Genomic DNA, 17,160 nt, shown 5'->3' on the forward strand with positions numbered 1-17,160 from the left:
TAGGCCCGGGGCGACAGTGTTGATGGCAGGGTGCAAGAGTGAATCTGCCACCACATTGTCCTTGCCAGCCTTGTGTCAGATGTCGGTCGTGAACTCCAACACGTACGAGAGGTGACACTGTTGTCTGGCGGACCATGGATCCTTGGCCATCGCCAGTGCCATGGTTTTTGACTCCAGAAAGACGTCTGGGCTCGTCGGGGTCATCACTGTGGCGGTGTGAGTAGTAAAAGAAACACAGTCACCATGTTGAGGGTTGTTGATGACTGCTTTATTTGAATTTGGCGCATGCCCCTTTAAGGGCAGTGTTGACTCAGTCATCCTGTGCATAATGATGTCACAGAAGCTGCCTGGGGTGTGATTCGACTGGGGAAAGAAACTCTCGATGGCGCCATCTTCCCAGGGCTGCCCTGCCACATGGCATTACAAGCGGGGCTGGTTCGCCCTGAGCGAGTGCGCCTTCACAGTATGATACTTTGAAAATGTTCTTTTGCTTTTCTTTGTCAATCATGGTTTATTTTGGCTTCTACACTGGTACAGGCACTTGTATGTATAAGTCTGCTTTCATTCACTTTTTATCTTCTTTAATTGGATCCAATCTTGATTTAACTGATTTATTTCTTTCTTTCCTTAGATTTATATGGATTAATACTGTTTCTAGGTGTCGACCCCTATTGTGTTAAACGCTGGTGGGACCAACTCTTGTATCAACCTTACTGCAGAAAGAATCCTATTCCAATCTACACACTCATTGCAAAGATCATGTGGAGAACAGCAAAAAAAGATGTTCTTGATCAGGTATATATCTTTGTGGATGTCAGTAAGAATACATAAAGTTGGAATGAAGGAGGAGCTTTGAGACAATTCACATCACCAATTTGAGAGACTGTTAAGCCCTCTGACCTTGTGAAATAACACAAGTAACTTCCAGTGCATGGTGTTGTCCATGAAAAATGTCCCCTATCTCAGCTACAAGGGATTCAAACCAACAGCAACATGGTTAGCGTAGCATTCAGCACAACGGTATTACAGTGCCTGCAACCCAGAATCTGGTGCTATCTGTAAGGGGTTTATACATTCTCCCCATGTCTGTGTGTGTTTCCTCCAGGTGCTCTGATTTCCTTCTAAACATATGGGGGTTGCAGGTAAATTGGGGAATTTGGGCAGCACAGACTTGTGGACCAGAAGGGCCTGTTGCTGTGCTGTGTGTCTAAATTTTAAAATTTATTGCAGACCATTTCCTTTGACACCCCTCTGTACGCCTACGGATCAGCTATGAACTGGTCCCACCCAGTTTCAGGTTGGACGTTTTTCTGGTTTTCCTCCAATGCACGTTTTTTGCTCTCCAATATTCAGCTTTTTTCTACCTGCTCCAATTTTTGTCACAAGTTCATGTTCTCCTGCTGCTGCTACTGCCACATTTCTAACCATCATTTCTGCCTCGTCTGAATGCAACTAAAATTTAAATTAAAACCCTCTAACCTTCAATGAATATGTGGATGCAAACCATTCATTAGTTGTTCTTTGTTGAGGTTTAAGTAGTCCTTAATAAATATGTTGTGTACTTGGAGATGATACCCAAATCAGTGATAGGGTGGGTGGTGCTGAGGATATGGAAAAACTGCAAAGAGACTTGGATAGATTAGGAGAATGGGCACAGAGGTGGCAGATGAGATACAATGTTGGAAAGTGAATGGCCATACACTTTGGTAGAAGAAATAGACGAGTATGTTTATTTAGATAAGGAGAAAATTCAATATTTAGAGGGGCAAAGGGACTTGGAAGGATACCCTAAAGTTTGACCTCCAGGTTGAGTCGGCGCTGAAGAAGGCAAATGCAATGTTGGCATTCTTTTCTAGAGGAATAGCACGAAAGAGCAGGAATTTAATGTTGGGACTCTATAGGGCACAGGTGAGACCTCACTTGGAGTCCTATTTGGGTGTCTTTTTTGAGGAAAGATGTGCTGGCGCTGGAGAGAGTTCAGAAAAGATTGACTAGAATTATACCAGGAATGAAAGAGTTAACATATGATGAACGTTTGTCAGCTCTTGGGGTGTACTCGTTGGAGTACAGAAGGATGAGGGGGGGACATTTCGAACTCTGAAAGGCCTGGACAGAGTAGATGTGGCAAAGTTGTTTCCCGTGGTAGGGGAGTCTAGGACAAGAGGGCACAACTTCAAGATAAAACAGGGTGTGTGTTTAAAAATAAATAAATAGATAGATAGAATTTTAAAAAAATCTTTAGTCAGAGGGTTGTGCGTCTGTGGAACTTGTTGCCACGGCTGGCTGTGAAATTGAGGTCGTTGGGTGTGTTTAAGGGTAGAGATTGACAGGTATTGAATAGTCAGGGCATCAGTAGTTACGGGGAGAAGGCCAGGGAGTGGGAGGATGGATCAGCTCCTGGTAGAATGGCAGAGCAGACTCAATAGACCAATTGGCCTACTTTTGCTCCTATATCTTGTAATGATAGTACACTAGCTAACCTACATCAGGAGCACCAATGTTTCAATAGCAAAAATTTGTCCTTATTTTAAATGGCCTAATTTTTACTTCACTCCATGTTTATGCGACATAAGGAGGGTTGAATGCTGAAATTCAAATCTCTTATGTCGCGCATCATTCTTCTTATTAAGTCTTCAAGTGCCAAAGCCCATTGTTGGGGCTGTACTTTCAATCTAAACTGTGAAAATCGCTTTGTTATTTCTTTTCCTCATCTCTGTCAGGGCTCTGTTTAGAATCCATCTCCTTGTCTAAGTGTTTGGTTGCCAGTACTATATTAATATTTTCTAATGTGGCTTGGTGCCAAATTTTGTTTGACAATAATCTCTTGGAAGTACTTCAAGATATTTTCATAACATTATTGTTCATCATAAACAGCATTTCCAAAAACTGAATCGGAGGCATATGCAGGCATGTAGGCAAAGATAATACTTCTTTTCCTTTTTTCTCCTATTTATGGAATGGCTCCTGTAAATTTTATAGCAGGTTAATTGCAGCTACAGTTGAAATGTTCTTTTGATCGAATGTTCATGCATTAATCAACTGAATCCACCCGTGATTTTCTAACCCACATTACCTGCCTTTTTCTCTCAGATTCAGATACCTCCTCAGTCCGAGGAAGTTCATTGGCTGCAATTTTCACCAGTGGAAAAACACTTCTACCATCGACAGCATGAGATTTGCTCCCAAGATGCATTGCAGAAGTTGAGGATGATATTTGATTGGAGCATCAAGTTGAGCCGTCTAGATAGGCGCACAGTGGGTTCAATTTTGTATCCCTTGTTGAGGTTAAGGCAGGCATGCTGTCATCCACAGGCTGTTCGAGGAGAGTTCCTTCCAATTCAGAAAAGGTATATATAGAATGGCGGATACATTAGAACAGAGACATTGTACATTCTTTGCACATGGGTGATTCAAGAACAGGGAACACAACTTTAGAGAAAAAAAATCTGAGGGGAAGGTGAGGAAAAATTTTTCATGAAGATTGGTTTAGATTCATGATTCATTACCTATAAGGGCAGTGAAAACATTCCACGAGTAGTATGAAAGGGTTTAGCGTGGGCACTTGAAACAGAAAATACTAAAAACAGAAGATCAGCCAACCTGTTAGAAAAGAGTATAGTCAGCATTTCTGGTCCAGGACCTTTTGCTTCAACTGCTCTGGCAGTGTCTGTTTTAGTTTCAGATCTCCAGCATCTGCATTTTTTTTTGTTGTTTTCAATAATTTACATTGCAGTGGGGGAAGAGTAGGGAAAATGGAATTGATGGGATTGCTTTATTAGGTACTAACATGGTTTCAGTGGGCCAATAAACATCTTCTGGTGGCATAACAAATATGATTCCATGATTTGGAAACAATGAGTACTGGCATTTTGTATACAAGGCTGTGGGGTGGGATTTCAACCCATAACCTTTTGACCCTGGGTTATTACTAGTGAGCCACCACAGTTTGCTCTGCAACTTGGTATTAGATTCTGCAATTTGCAAATCCAAAGGTTGGCAAAATATATATAGATTGTTTTTGCTTTTGTCCTTGCAGCACCATGACAATGGAGGAACTCTTAAAGTCCCTTCAGAGAAAATGTTCCACAGAATGTGAAGAAGCTCACCGACAGCTGGTGTGTGCTCTCAATGGCCTGGCTGGCATTCAGATCATCAGAGGTATGCAAACTGATTCACCCTAACTAGTTACATAAAGTTGATATGAATCCACTCATTTTATGTAGAAATTTAAATTGCTGGGTGTCACTATCTCGGAGGACCTTTCCTGGATCCATCATACTCATATTATCAAGGGGAAAGCGTGTCAGTGCTCGGGTGTTTTTGGACGTTCAGTGTGACATCAGAAACCTTGGCAAACTTGTACAGATGTAGAGTGGAGAGTGTGCTCCACTCCATGAGGCTTGGTATTGGGGCACCAATACATCTGAATGAAAAGCCCTGCAAAAGGCAAAACTCTTCCCATTGTTGAAAACATCCACATGGAATACTGCTGTCAGAGAGCAATCATCACCAACTTCACTCTGGACATGCTCTGTTCTCACTTCCACCATTAGGAAAGAAGTATAGGTGCCACTGGACCCTACCTCCATTATCAGGAACAGTTGCTACCCCTCAATAATTAGATTCTTGAGCAACAGACTCAATCAGAGACTCGTTTAAGGGATCTTTACTTTGCTCATTATTTATTACTGTATATTTATTTTTATGTATTTGCAAGTCAGTTTGTTTACATTTCTTTACTTGCTTACATTTCTCTCTTTTGTAGACATACCTTTCTTCTTGAGTACAGTTTACAGTTATCAATAAGTAGAAATTCTGCCTAGCTTGCAGGAAAAATTATCTCAGGGTTGTATGTGATATGATGTATGTACTGTAACAATAAATTTGAACTTTGAAAAAATTTCATTTTTGAAAATGAAGTGGTTAAGGTGAGGGTTAGTAGTGTATTATTTTCCATGAGAATCAATTAATTTTTCTATTGATAATAACTGTGTCAAAACTGGTATTGAAATCAATCTGATATTCTCATCAAAGAAATTTAAATGGTTGTGCCGTAACTTTTAATTATATAGATAGATGAACTTAATACTTGCTAAGTCTGATATATTTTGGTTGTGAAGAACAGAAAGGGAAAAATACATCTCTACCTGGTGCCTTTTATAAATTCAGGACATCATAAAGTTTTTTTATAGCTGGAGAAGTTTTTCTGAAATGTTTTTACAATGTGAAAAACCCTGCAGACAATTTGTGTATCGCAAGTTTACCATAAATATCCTGTGGCGATTGCAGGAGCTGAAGGAAATCACTGTTGCCACACCGATGGTCGTTAATGACTTTTTATTTAAATTCAGCGCGCCCCTTTAAGGGCAGCATGAGCTCAGTCACCTGGTACATTGTGACATCATAATCGCTGCCCAGGGTGTGCACTGGAAGGGATGCTGGAGTCAGAGAGAAACCACTGATGACGCCATTTCCCCATGGCTGCCCCACCACGTGGCGATACAAGTGGGGCCGGTTCGGCACGAGGATGTGCACCGCCACACAACCCCCCCCCCCTCCAGAACCGGCTACGCATCCCGTCGCTTTGGTGGCTGGCCCCGGCGCTTGTGCGCGGCCGTCTGCACTGGCTGTGATGAGTCTAAATGAGCAGCTTTTAAGCAGTCCACAGTAAACAGTTCTTCCCTGCCCCCAACATCTAAAGTAAAAGTCCCACCCGACCGCCGGAGAACCTTGTATGGCCCATCATACGGGCGCTGCAGTGGGGCCCCCTGTGGTCCTCTCCGGACGAACACAAATTGCGCAACATCCAGATATTTCGGTCAATGGGATGGTCGGGTGCCGTGGTATGATGGGGGCAGCAGGGTTAGGTTGCCCAACCATTTTCGGAGGTCTGTGAGCTGCTCACCTTCGTTGTGCATTGTCTCGGCCGCCAGGCCGAAGAATTCGCCTGGCAGGGAGAGTGGCATGTGTAAACCATTTCTACTGATGAGGCTTGCAGATCCTCCTTGGGCGCCGTCCTAATCCCAAGGAGAACCAGGGCAACTCGTCCACCCAGTTGGGGTTCGGAAAGCTTTGCCATCAGAGCGGACTTTAGGTGTCAGTGGAACCTCTCTACCAACCCATTAGACTGTGGGTGGTAGGCCATGGTGTGGTACAGTGTTACCCCTAAAAGCCTTGCCAGCTGTGACCATAGTGCGGATGTAAATTGGGCGCCTCTGTCACTCGTGATGTGCGCTGGCACGCAGAAACGAGCGATCCACTGGGTGACCAGGGCTCTAGCACAGGTCTCCATTGAAGCCTCACAGACTGGGATGGCTTCCGGCCTCCTGGTTGCTCTGTCCATTATGGTAAACTGATACCGCGACTCCCTGGACACCGTCAAGGGGCCCATGACATCCATGTGGATATACTGGAACTTCCGCATTGCCGAGTCTAAATGTTGAACAGGGGCCTGCGTATGCCTGTGGACTTTAGACGTCTGGCACCTGATGCAGTTGCGGGTTAGTGTTGCCACCTCCTTCTTGAGGCCATGCCAGACAAATTGCTGCACCACCATACGCACGGTACTGAGGGGTGGGCGAGATCGTGGATAGAGCTGATGACCCTAGCCCTCCACTCCTGTGGGACTACCTGAGCGGAGTCAGGAAGCTGGATATCCTCGAGCTGGAGACCTGAGATGGCGGTCTAGAGAGCTTGAGTTTCAGTGTTGTGCTGCTGGGCCTGCGCTAGTAGCGCACAGTCAAGGCCAGAAGCTAGTGTGCTGATGGCCGGGCGGGAGAGTGCATCTGCAACCAAATTGTACTTGCCTGCCCGGTGCCAGATGTCTGTAGTGAATTCAGACATGTAGGACAGGTGGCACTGTTGCCTGGCCAACCACGAGTCCTTGGCCATTGCCATTGCTTGGGTGAGGAGCTTGTGATTGGTAAAAACGGTGAAAGTTCTGCCCTCCAAGAAGTATTGGAAGTGGTGGGTGGCCAGGTACAGCGCCAGGAGCTCCTAGTCGAATGCACTGTATTTAAGCTCCGACGGCCACAACTGCTTACTGAAAAAAGCCAGTGGGCGCCACTGCCCATCTAGCCACTGTTCTAGTACTCCTGCGACCGTTGTGGCGGAAGCATCAACCAAGAGTGCCATGAGTGCTTCCGGGTGCGGGTGCACCAACAAAGTCACCTCTGCAAGGGTCTGTTTCATTGAAACGAAGGCTTCATCTGTCTATTCCGACCAGGCCAGGGTTTTCTCTTTCGTCACGATCAGCATAAAAAGAGGGCGCATGATGCGGGTGGCGTTGGGGATGAATCTATGGTAAAAATTTACCATTCCCACAAATTGGAAAAATGCTGGATGGCTGCCACTTTTTCCGGTGCCAAAGCTGCCCCAGACACTGAGATAGTGTGCCCCAGCAACTGCAATGTCTGTTTCCCAAACTGTCATTTGGCCTTGTTGACCATGAAGCCGAATTTTGCCAGCCAGGCGAATAGGGTACGGAGATGGGCCTTGTGCTCTTCGCGGCTCGGGTGGCTACCAGGATGTCATCTAGGTAGATAAAGACAAAGTCCAAATCCCTACCCACTGCATCCATGAGGCGCTGGAACGTCTGGGCCGCATTTTTCAACCTAAATGGCATCTGGAGGAATTTTAACAAGCCAAAAGGGGTGATAATGCTGTTCTTTCCAACGTCATCAGGGTGGACCGGGATCTGGTGGTATCTGCACACCAGATCGACTTTTGAAAAGAACCGCGCGCTGTGGAGGTTGGCCGCAAAGTCCTTGATATGGGGGACCAGGTACTTGTCTGGAGTTGTGGCATTATTTAGTCATCTGTAGTCTCCACAGGACCTCTAACCCCCTGATGACTTCAGGACCATGTGCAGTGGCAACGCCCAAGCGCTGTCCAACTGCCGAACGATGCCCAACTCCTGGAGCCTGGAGAATTCCTCCTTTGCCTGTTTTAGCTTCTCCAGTGGCAGCTGTCTAGCTCTGGTGTGCAGCGGGGTCCTTTTGAGGAGATGTGATGGAAAACTCCATGGCAGGGGGAGGCAATGAAGAAGTGTGGCTCCAGGATGGCAGGGAACTCACTGAGAATCTCAGCGAACTCATCTGTGGCGGTGGCTACCATGGCGATTTTGGGTGTCGTCGCCCACCATGCCCAGGCGCACTGAGCAAAAGGTGCGGGCGTTGAGCAGCCTCCTGCCCCTCATGTCCACCAGCAGATTGTGAGCCCTTAGGAAGTCAGCCCCTAACAGTGCGGTGCCCACCAAGGCCAGGATGAACCTCCAAGTGAACTTTTCATCCCCGATCTGTATCTATGCCCTACAGGTGCCATAGGTCTTGATTGTGGAACCATTGGCAGCATGAAGGGTTGGACCGGGGGTCTGGGTTCGAGTTTCCAGTGCTGTAGGGGGGAGGGCGCTTAGCTTGGCCCCTGTGACCATGAGGAACCTGCGGCCTGTGGACGTCAGTTATGTAAAGGAGGCTGTTCATGTGGCCAACCATGCCAGCCATCAACGGTGGTTGGCCTGGCCATTCCCCTGGAAGTCACAGGGCTGGTGGCACTTGTAGGCTTTTACTCCCCAGCATTGGTGATAAAAGTACCACGTTGACTGGGTTTCCTCCGGCTTGTGCTTGGGGGTATCCTGCGGATGGCGGGACCCCAGCTTGGAGACTTGGCTGAGGGCTGCCTCGTTCTCCTGTTTTACGTGCCAGAGGGCATCTGCCCGGGCTGCAGCTTTGCGGGGGTCGGAAAAGTCCTCTTCGGACAGATGGAGCTGGATATCTTCTGGCATCTGTTCAAGGAATATCTGGCAGAAGAGGAAATATGGTTCATGATCCTCCGCCAGGGTCAGCATTTCGTCCACGAGGGCTGAGGGGCTGTGATTCCCCCCAACCCATCCAGGTGTAAGAGCCTGGAAGCACACTGCTGGGGAGTGAGGCCAAACTTCCCCAGGAGTAGATTTTTGAGGGCGGTATACTTTCCCACTGCTGGTGGCCGGTGAATGATGTCATCCACCCTCGTCGCCATGTCCTGGTCCAGCGCGCCCACGACGTGGTAAAATTTTGTAGCGTCGGCTGAGATGTTGCAGAGTTGGAATTGTGCCTCCGCCTGCCCGAAACACATCCATGGGCGTTGGGGCCAGAAGGGGGTAAGTTTGAGGGCTACTACGTTCACCTCGTCCATCGTTCATTGGATCCAGATAGCCGTCTTGGCCCATCGAGGTCACCACTGTAGTGCTTGCAGGAGCTGAAAGTTATTACTGCTGCCACACCAAAGGTCGTTAATGACTGTTTTTATTCCAATTCAGCACGCCCCTTTAAGGGCAGCCTGAGCTCAGTCACCTGGTGCATTGTGACATCATAATCACGGCCCAGGGTGGGCGCTGGAAGGGATGCTGGAGGCAGAGAGAAACCTCTGATGATGCCATTTCCACATGGCTGCCCCACCACATGGCGATACAAGCAGGGCTGGTTCGCCATGAGGATGTGCACCGCCACAATCCCATGAATGTTTTGATGATGTTGCAGGATAAATAATTGGTTTAATGCCTTTTCTGAAAGATGCATCTTTAGCAATGAAACATCCTTCAGAAATACAGAAAAATCCCCATTATCTGGCACCTACAGGGATCGCGGATACTGGATATACAAATTTTTAATTTGACTAAGAATCACTCTTCCAGTGCCTAACTAATACACCTGGATTAAGAATACACTGTTTAAAAGACAAAAGACAGTGCAAAATGTAATTTGAAAAAAAAATTGTATTTTGTAGTCTTTAATTCACTTTAATAAAGTGATTCCCGTAACCTACAAAATTTAAATTCAAATCCAAGTCGCTGATGCTGTAATAGCATTGCACTAGTTGCTATGCTAATCATGTCGCAGTCATAATTAACCCCCTCCCCCAGATAAAGCCTTACTGATATCCTAATATTACTAATAATAAAGACTCTTAAGAGGCAGGACTAGGGAGATACTTTGGGAGAGTTACCTAAGCTCTTCATTCTGGTGTTCAGGTCAGGCCCTTGATGCAACTCGACTCATCTCTACGGAAGTGTCCCAGGTAGACTTTCAGTGCAACCCAACACCTCCTTGCCAGTGTCCCAGTTAGCTATCAGCACAACCCAATTCATCTACACAATCAGACCCTTGCCACAATCTGACTCACCTCCACGCAGGTGTCCCAGTCAGGACCTTAGCGCACCTTCCTCGCATTTACAAACCTCCACGCAAGTGGCGACAGCGGAAAGAATGCACACACATTGAAAGACATTACTAATTTCACGGGGCAAACCTGCATGTGTCCAACAAAGTTTTAGTTCTCCCCGCAGGATCCATCTGCCATCTTATTTACTTGAAATGTATTTATTTCCTTGTTTTTTTGGCTGGTTGCTTGAATTTCTGGTTGATTGAAGTTTGGATAATGGGGATTTTACTGAATAATGAATGTTAAGCTCAGATGGTTTTCTCATGTCTAGAGTGAGGGTCTGATTCAAATGTAATCATACCAGTACTAAGCCATGATTATATAATTATAGGTGAGTTTACTTCAGCAGCAGAATATTACAGAGAAGTTCTGCGTTCATCTGAGGAGCATAAAGATAAACTTCAAACAGATTCTTTACAGGTAGGTAAACCAACTTGCCTTGCAACTTGTGTTCATGCACTACAACTACTTAATTTATCCACTCCCCATTTCCCTAATCAATTAAATTGTTTTTCTTTCCCAGCGTCTCCATGCCACTCACAATCTTATGGAACTGCTTGAGGCAAAACACCCAGGGATCCCGCCTACTCTTCGAGATCACAAGCTGAAAGAAGAGGTATGTTTCCTGTTTCCATCAGGTGTCAGTCTTTGTTCATTGTGCACAGTAATTTTTAAGAGAAGTGCCCTTGTCTTCACCCAGCACCTCAAGCTTCAGAGTTTGATTCAGAATTATTTGTTGTGCAAAACCTCTTATTGTCCCATACATCCAGAAGTTTGGAAAGGACTAGTTGTACTATTGCCTCATTGATGGCTATCCCAAGCTACCTTTACATTTAAATTTAGACCTACAGGCCATTTTGGCCCACAAGTCCGTGCCACCCAATTTACACCCAATTAACCTCCACCCCTGGTAATGTTCAAACGTTGGGAGGAAACTGGAGCCACTGGGGAAAACCCATGCAGGTGCAGGGAGAACATACAAACTCCTTACAGACAGTGTGGGATCGAACCTTGGTCCCTATTGCTGGTGCTGTAAAGGCGCTGTGCTAACTCCTATGTCAACCATGCCACCCCTAAGGAGTCTGTAAGGAGTATTTGGAGAAGTATAGTCTACTCAAGGATAGTCTGCATGGCATGCCTCACGAACCTAATTGAGTTTTCTGAGGAGATAACAAAACAAATTGATGCAGTTAGGGTGGTAGATACATACATACATTATTATTGGTAGTCCAAATCGAAGTAGACACGTTGTTTTGCAGTTCATCTGTGGACACGAAGGAGACTTTGCAGTCTCAGTCTGGAAGCGCAGAGTCTAGCACAATGGGGGCACTGGAAATCCGTTGTTGTAATAGGTGTGGCTGCTGCTTTGTGATGCCATTCACGGTTTTCTGTCAGTTTTTGCCAGTACCTGTCTTCAAAAATAGTGTAAGCTTCATGGTACAGGGCTCGCCAGCACGACTTGTCAGCAGCAGCAGCTTTTAATTCTCTTGACTGGATGCCACAGTAGCGTAGGGTTTTCTTCACAGCATCTTTATAGTGCTTGCGTGGATGACCGTGAGGTCTTCTTCCAATCTCCAGTCCAGCATAAAATAGCTGGCGAGGCATATAGTGGTCATCCATTCTGATGACGTGTCCCACCCATCGCATCTGGGCTCTGATGATCAGGGACTCCATGTGGGTGGACTTTGCATGACACAAGACCTCCAGGTTGGAGGCACGGTCTTGCCAATGGATGCCAAGGATGGAACAGATGGCACGCATGTGAAATTTCTCCAGTTGTTTGATTTGACTTTGGTAGAGAGTCCAGATCTCACATCCATATTGGAGAGAAGGGCAACCACAGCTCTGTCGACTTTCATACATACAGCACAGTAAAAGGCCAATTCGGCCCACGAGTCTGTGCTGCCCAATTTACAGCTCATTTACCTACACCCCTGGTACATTTTATTTTAAATGGTGGGAGGAAACCAGAGCCCCCAGAGAAAACCCATGCAGACATGGGGAGAACATACAAACTTCTTACAGACAGCTTAGGACTCCACTCAGTCCAGTCCCGATCGCTGGCACTGTAAAAGGTCCCCCATGAGAGACTCATTCAGAAAGTCATGAGGCATAGGATCCACAGAACCTTGTTTGTGTGGATTAAAAATTGGCTTGCATGTAGAAAGGAGAGAGGGGTAGTGGATGGAAAGTATTTTGCTTGGAGGTCAATGACTAGTGGAGTTCTGCAGGAATCTGTTCTGGGACCCTTGCTCCTTTATAAATAACCGTGTTGGTGGAAGGGTAGCAACAGTTCCTGAACCTGGTGGAGCGAGTCTTGTGGCACCTATACCTTACTGATGGCCTCAGCGAGAACAGAGCGTGTGCTGGGTGGTGAGGGTCCAGGGTTGGCGCCAAGGGGCATCCATGGGCATTGTCCCCCTCAAATGAGGTGCTGTGTCCCCATATGAGGTGCTGTGACCCCCTCCCCCCCAATACGGACTGGCCGTCAGACCAGCCCCATTTCCTCCCACATCAGTAGTATCTAGGTTGACACATGCTAGTGACTCTCCGTCCGCCCCCAGCCGTGTCACTAGCATGCGTCAAGTATCAATAGCGTCTAGTTACGTATGATGCAATAAAGTGTCCTCGTACACCACATTGGAGGGATGGATGGCATTAACAACATGTAGGTATTTGCCAGCAACACCAACGCACTCCCCCCACCCCCATCTTCATATCCCCGCCAGCACTCCCCACCACCACCCCCCTCCCCGGCAAAACAAGCCAGCGTAGTGGGCCAGGTCAACCCTGCACATGATGGGCTGAATTGCTGTAGTGAACAGCCAGCGTGGCAGGGCACAAGGGCTTCCCCCCTACCACGCAGAAGTTCCAGGCTGCAGGAGCGTGTTGCCAGGGGAACGGCCAGGCCTCACAGCAGCATTATGACATCACTCCCGTGATCCTGTCGCCTCCCCCAAAAAAGAACACGTGTGGTTTGAATAAACAGCAGTTACTGGTTTACTTGCTTGGTGTGAACAGCATTTATTTCAGCAGCTCTGCCTTTAGCAGTGCTACAGTGGTGACCCCAAACAGGTTTTAATGTTTTTAGAACCCACAACACACAACAAGATGAATCGTGCCAACTCATCCACAGCCCAAGCAGCTGCCACCGTAAGCGTCCACTTTCTGTCATTCTGGGCAGACCAGCCATGCAGCTGGCTGCAACTTGGAGAATCACAGTTCACCGTGCGAGGAATAACAGTCAAGGACATGAAGTTCTGGCACGGTGTCAGCACCCTGGACCCCGCCACAGCAGCGAAAGTTGACCCATTTGTCAACAACCCACCTGTGGACAGGTTTAAACTGTTTTTGCTCAAATCATTTGAACTTAGCTGGCACAAATGGGCTGTTCGCATGCTTAACACGCAGGGCCTAGGTGATCGCAACCCCCAGAATTCTTGCAGGAGCTAGTGGTCCTTGCAGATGGACACACAAAGTGCTTCCTGTTTAAGGCCCTATTCCTTTCCAAGTTGCCGCCGTCATCTCCAACATGGACTTTGCCGAACCGCACCTTGTGGCGAGAGAAACAGACCAGCTCTTCCACACTCCACAACCTGATTCCATCCATGTGCAGCCCATTTGTGCAGTGGGAGCAACTTCAGCCACCTCATACGCCCACGCAGCAGCCCAGCCACAACGCAGCGACAAAACAGCAGGGTACTGCTACTACCACCATTGGTGGGGCTGCAATGCCTGGCAGTGCATACTACCCTGCACCTTTTCAGGCAGCAAACCCAGTCCAATGCAGGGAAACCAGCAAGCCGGCCGCCATTAGTGGCCTCGGCGGTTGGCACCAGAAAAGGCCTGCTTTACCTTTACGACCAGAAGGCCCAGCGGGAATTCCTGATAGACACTAGCACAGAAATCAGCCTAGTTCCGCTCACACTCTTTGAGTGGAAGAACAATGCTAGAGGCCTACCCTTACAAGGTGTCAACAATTCAACCATCCCCACCTATGGGACATGTTGTGTGACCATTCACACTGGGAACACCGTTTTCAGGTTGAACTGTACTGTCGCAACAGTAGGCCAGGCTCTCCTAGGAGCGGATTTCCTCTGGGTGAACGAACGCCTGGTCAACCTCAACCGATGCCGGCTGGTTAATGCCACCACCTTCCAGATTTTTCCCCCTCACACTGTGCCAACACACTTTCTGGCCTTTGGGAGTCCACTCTCTTGAACAAAGTGAGTACACTGCACTGCTCGCTGACTTCCGCGATGCAGAACCAGCACATGGCGTGCAACACCACGTGGCAACTGCCCCAAGATAAGCTCCTGCAAGCCAAAGCCGACTTTGCCACGATGGAGGAATTGGGGATCGTCCACTGTTCCAACAACCTGTGGACTTCACCACTACACATGGTCCCAAAGAACTCTGGCGGCCGGTACCCCTGTGGAGACTACCGCAGGCTCAATGACACAACTGTACCAGACAGATACCCCATCCCGCACATACAGAGCTTTGCTGCATGACTCCAAGGTGCCCAGACTTTTTCCAAGATTGATCTGGTGAAGGGCTACCACCAAATCCCAGTGCATCAGGACGATGTCCAGAAGATGGCGATAATCACCCCGTTTGCCTCTTCGAGTTCCTGAGAATGCCATTCAGGCTGAAAAAGGCGGCCCAAATATTCCAGCACCTCACTGATGTAGTGGCAAGAGACCTGGAGGGGATTTTCGTGTATCTAGACGACATCCTCATTGCCAGCCCAGATGCCAGGACCCACAAAGAAAATTTAAAACGCTTGTTTGCCCAGCTGCAGACTTTTGGGCTAACCATCAACCCATCCAATTGCCAGTTCAGTTTGTTCACCATCGACTTCCTTGGGTACCACATCTCCAGTGAAGGAGCAACAGCTTTGCCTGACAAGGTCGAGGCCATTCAAAACTTTCCCAGGCCAAAAACCCTCAAAAGCCTGCAGGAATTCCTTGGGATGGTGAATTTCTATCATCCCTTCCTCCCAGGAGCAGCAGCCACCATGCGGCCTCTCTTCAACTTCATTAAGGCAGGTAACAAGGAGCCCAGCTGATCTGTGGAAGCACTGCAGGCATTCGAGGAGACCAAAACAGCACCCTCCAAAGCCATGTTCCTGGCACACCCGGATCCAGACTTACTCCTGCCGTTAATGACAGACGACTCAGACTGGGCAGTGGACACAGTGCTGCAACAGTGGGTGGATCACCAGTGGCAGCCACTCGCTTTCTTCAGCAAACACCTCCAACCACCAAAGATGAAGTAAAGCACTTTTGATCACAACTGCTGGCAATGTACCTGGCCATGCACCATTTCTGGTACATTCTCGAAGGCTGAGTGTTCATGGCCTACATGGACCACAAGCTGCTGCTGCAGGTGCTGGGCAAAGTCTCGGACCCTTGATCAGTGTGGCAACAATGACACCTTTTGTACATCTCCAAATATACAATGGACATCCACCACGTAACGGGAAGTCCAATGTGGTAGCTCTTGCACTGTCCAGGCCAATGAAGTGATAGGTGGCATCAGCACAGCTCAGCTCGCCAGGGACCAGGCTGAAGATGCTGATACACAGGCATTCTGCACCGCCATCACCACCCTACAAATTGAGGAGTTCACACCGGACCCAGGAGGCCCAACACTCCCATGCGATATGTCTATAGGCCACCTCAGGCCAATGCTGTCCATGACCTGGAGAAGGCGGTATTCAATCAAGTGCATGGGCTCTCTCATCCTTCCATCCGGTCAACAGCCCACCTCATTTTGGACAGGTTCGTACGGCACGGGCTTCAACATGAAGTTTTACTTTGGGTAAAAACTGCGTACAATGTCAGTGAGCCAAAGTACATCGGAACAATAAAGGCCCAATGCAACATTTCCCACCAGCAGCGGACAGGTTCAACTATGTGGATATTGTAGGGCCCCTTCCCATCAGCCAAGGGATGAGGTACCTCTTCACTGTGGTCAACTGCTCCACATGCTGGCCAGAAGCAGTGCCCATGCTGGCCTGTGACATGGAGACCTGTGCGAAGGCCTTTACCTCACAGTGGGTCGCCCGTTTTGGTGCCTCTTCCCACATAACTGGACTGGGGAATCCAGTTTACTTCTTCCCTTTGGGTGACCATGGCCAAATTCTGCAGCAGTCAGCTACACCACACAACCACCTACCACCCCCAATGGTAGCGTGCTTTCACTGCCATCTAAAAGCAGCCCTCAAATCACGGCTGCATGGGCCCAACTGGATGGATGAATTCCCATGGGTCCTGCTGGGCATCTGTACAGCACTTAAAGAGGGCCTCCCCACCTCATTGGCAGAAATGGTCTACGGCGCACCGCTCTCCATCCCAGGTGATGTCCATTTCAGCTCTACGAAACCACCACTGAATGCCCTGGACATCCTACAGCAGCTGAGGAACCACACCGCTTATCCACATCCACATCCTACCACCACCCACGGGACGCAATCCAGCCATGTCCCACAAGAACTCAAAGCCACGGTCTTTGTAAGATGGGGTAAACCAAGTATACCCCTCCAGTGCTCCAGTGCCCTTATGAAGAGCCTTTCAAGGTACTGAGAAGGGAGGAGGTTATATATACTCTAGATATTGGAGGTAGGTATGACGTTTATGGTTGACCGCCTCAAGAAAGCCCATTTTGACTGTTCAGCCTTTCCCTGCCCCTACACTACAGCACTGGGGGCACCCGCCCAAAGATAATCTCCCAAACCTCACCAAAAGAGACTGTGATTCTGGAAGGGGAGTGGGTGGTGTGGTGGGCCAGGTCAACCCTGCACACGATGGGCCAAATCGCCATAGCGAATAACCAGCGCGACAGGGCACCGGGGCTTTCCCCCCACCGTGCAGAAGTTCCAGGCTGCAGGAGCACGTTGCCAGGGGCATGGCCAGGACTCACAGCAGCATTGTGACATCATTCCCATGAGCCTGT

The 17,160-nt window shown here is 48.1% G+C and overlaps 1 protein-coding gene and 1 long non-coding RNA gene across 6 annotated transcripts in view; one reads left to right on the forward strand and one right to left on the reverse strand.

Moving 5' to 3' along the window:
- The window catches only part of shprh (SNF2 histone linker PHD RING helicase), a 116,186-nt gene that overhangs the window by 37,688 nt on the left and 61,338 nt on the right, over window positions 1-17,160 (forward strand). For all 5 annotated transcript variants that reach the window (XR_011340291.1, XR_011340290.1, XR_011340289.1 and 2 more), the window contains exons 12-16: window positions 632-795; window positions 3,091-3,347; window positions 4,037-4,158; window positions 10,532-10,620; window positions 10,724-10,816. Coding sequence is in view for 2 of the 5 variants with exons in the window: in XM_069886034.1 (XP_069742135.1) it covers window positions 632-795; window positions 3,091-3,347; window positions 4,037-4,158; window positions 10,532-10,620; window positions 10,724-10,816 (725 nt within the window). In the remaining 3 variants the exon portion in view is untranslated. The remainder of the gene's footprint in view (window positions 1-631; window positions 796-3,090; window positions 3,348-4,036; window positions 4,159-10,531; window positions 10,621-10,723; window positions 10,817-17,160) is intronic.
- LOC138736466 (uncharacterized) overlaps window positions 1-17,160 on the reverse strand; it is a 43,006-nt gene that overhangs the window by 4,835 nt on the left and 21,011 nt on the right. The gene's annotated exons all lie outside the window — the stretch shown is intronic.

This window comes from Narcine bancroftii, chromosome 6 (genome assembly GCF_036971445.1).
Source record: "Narcine bancroftii isolate sNarBan1 chromosome 6, sNarBan1.hap1, whole genome shotgun sequence".
Classification (NCBI taxonomy): Eukaryota; Metazoa; Chordata; class Chondrichthyes; order Torpediniformes; family Narcinidae; genus Narcine; species Narcine bancroftii.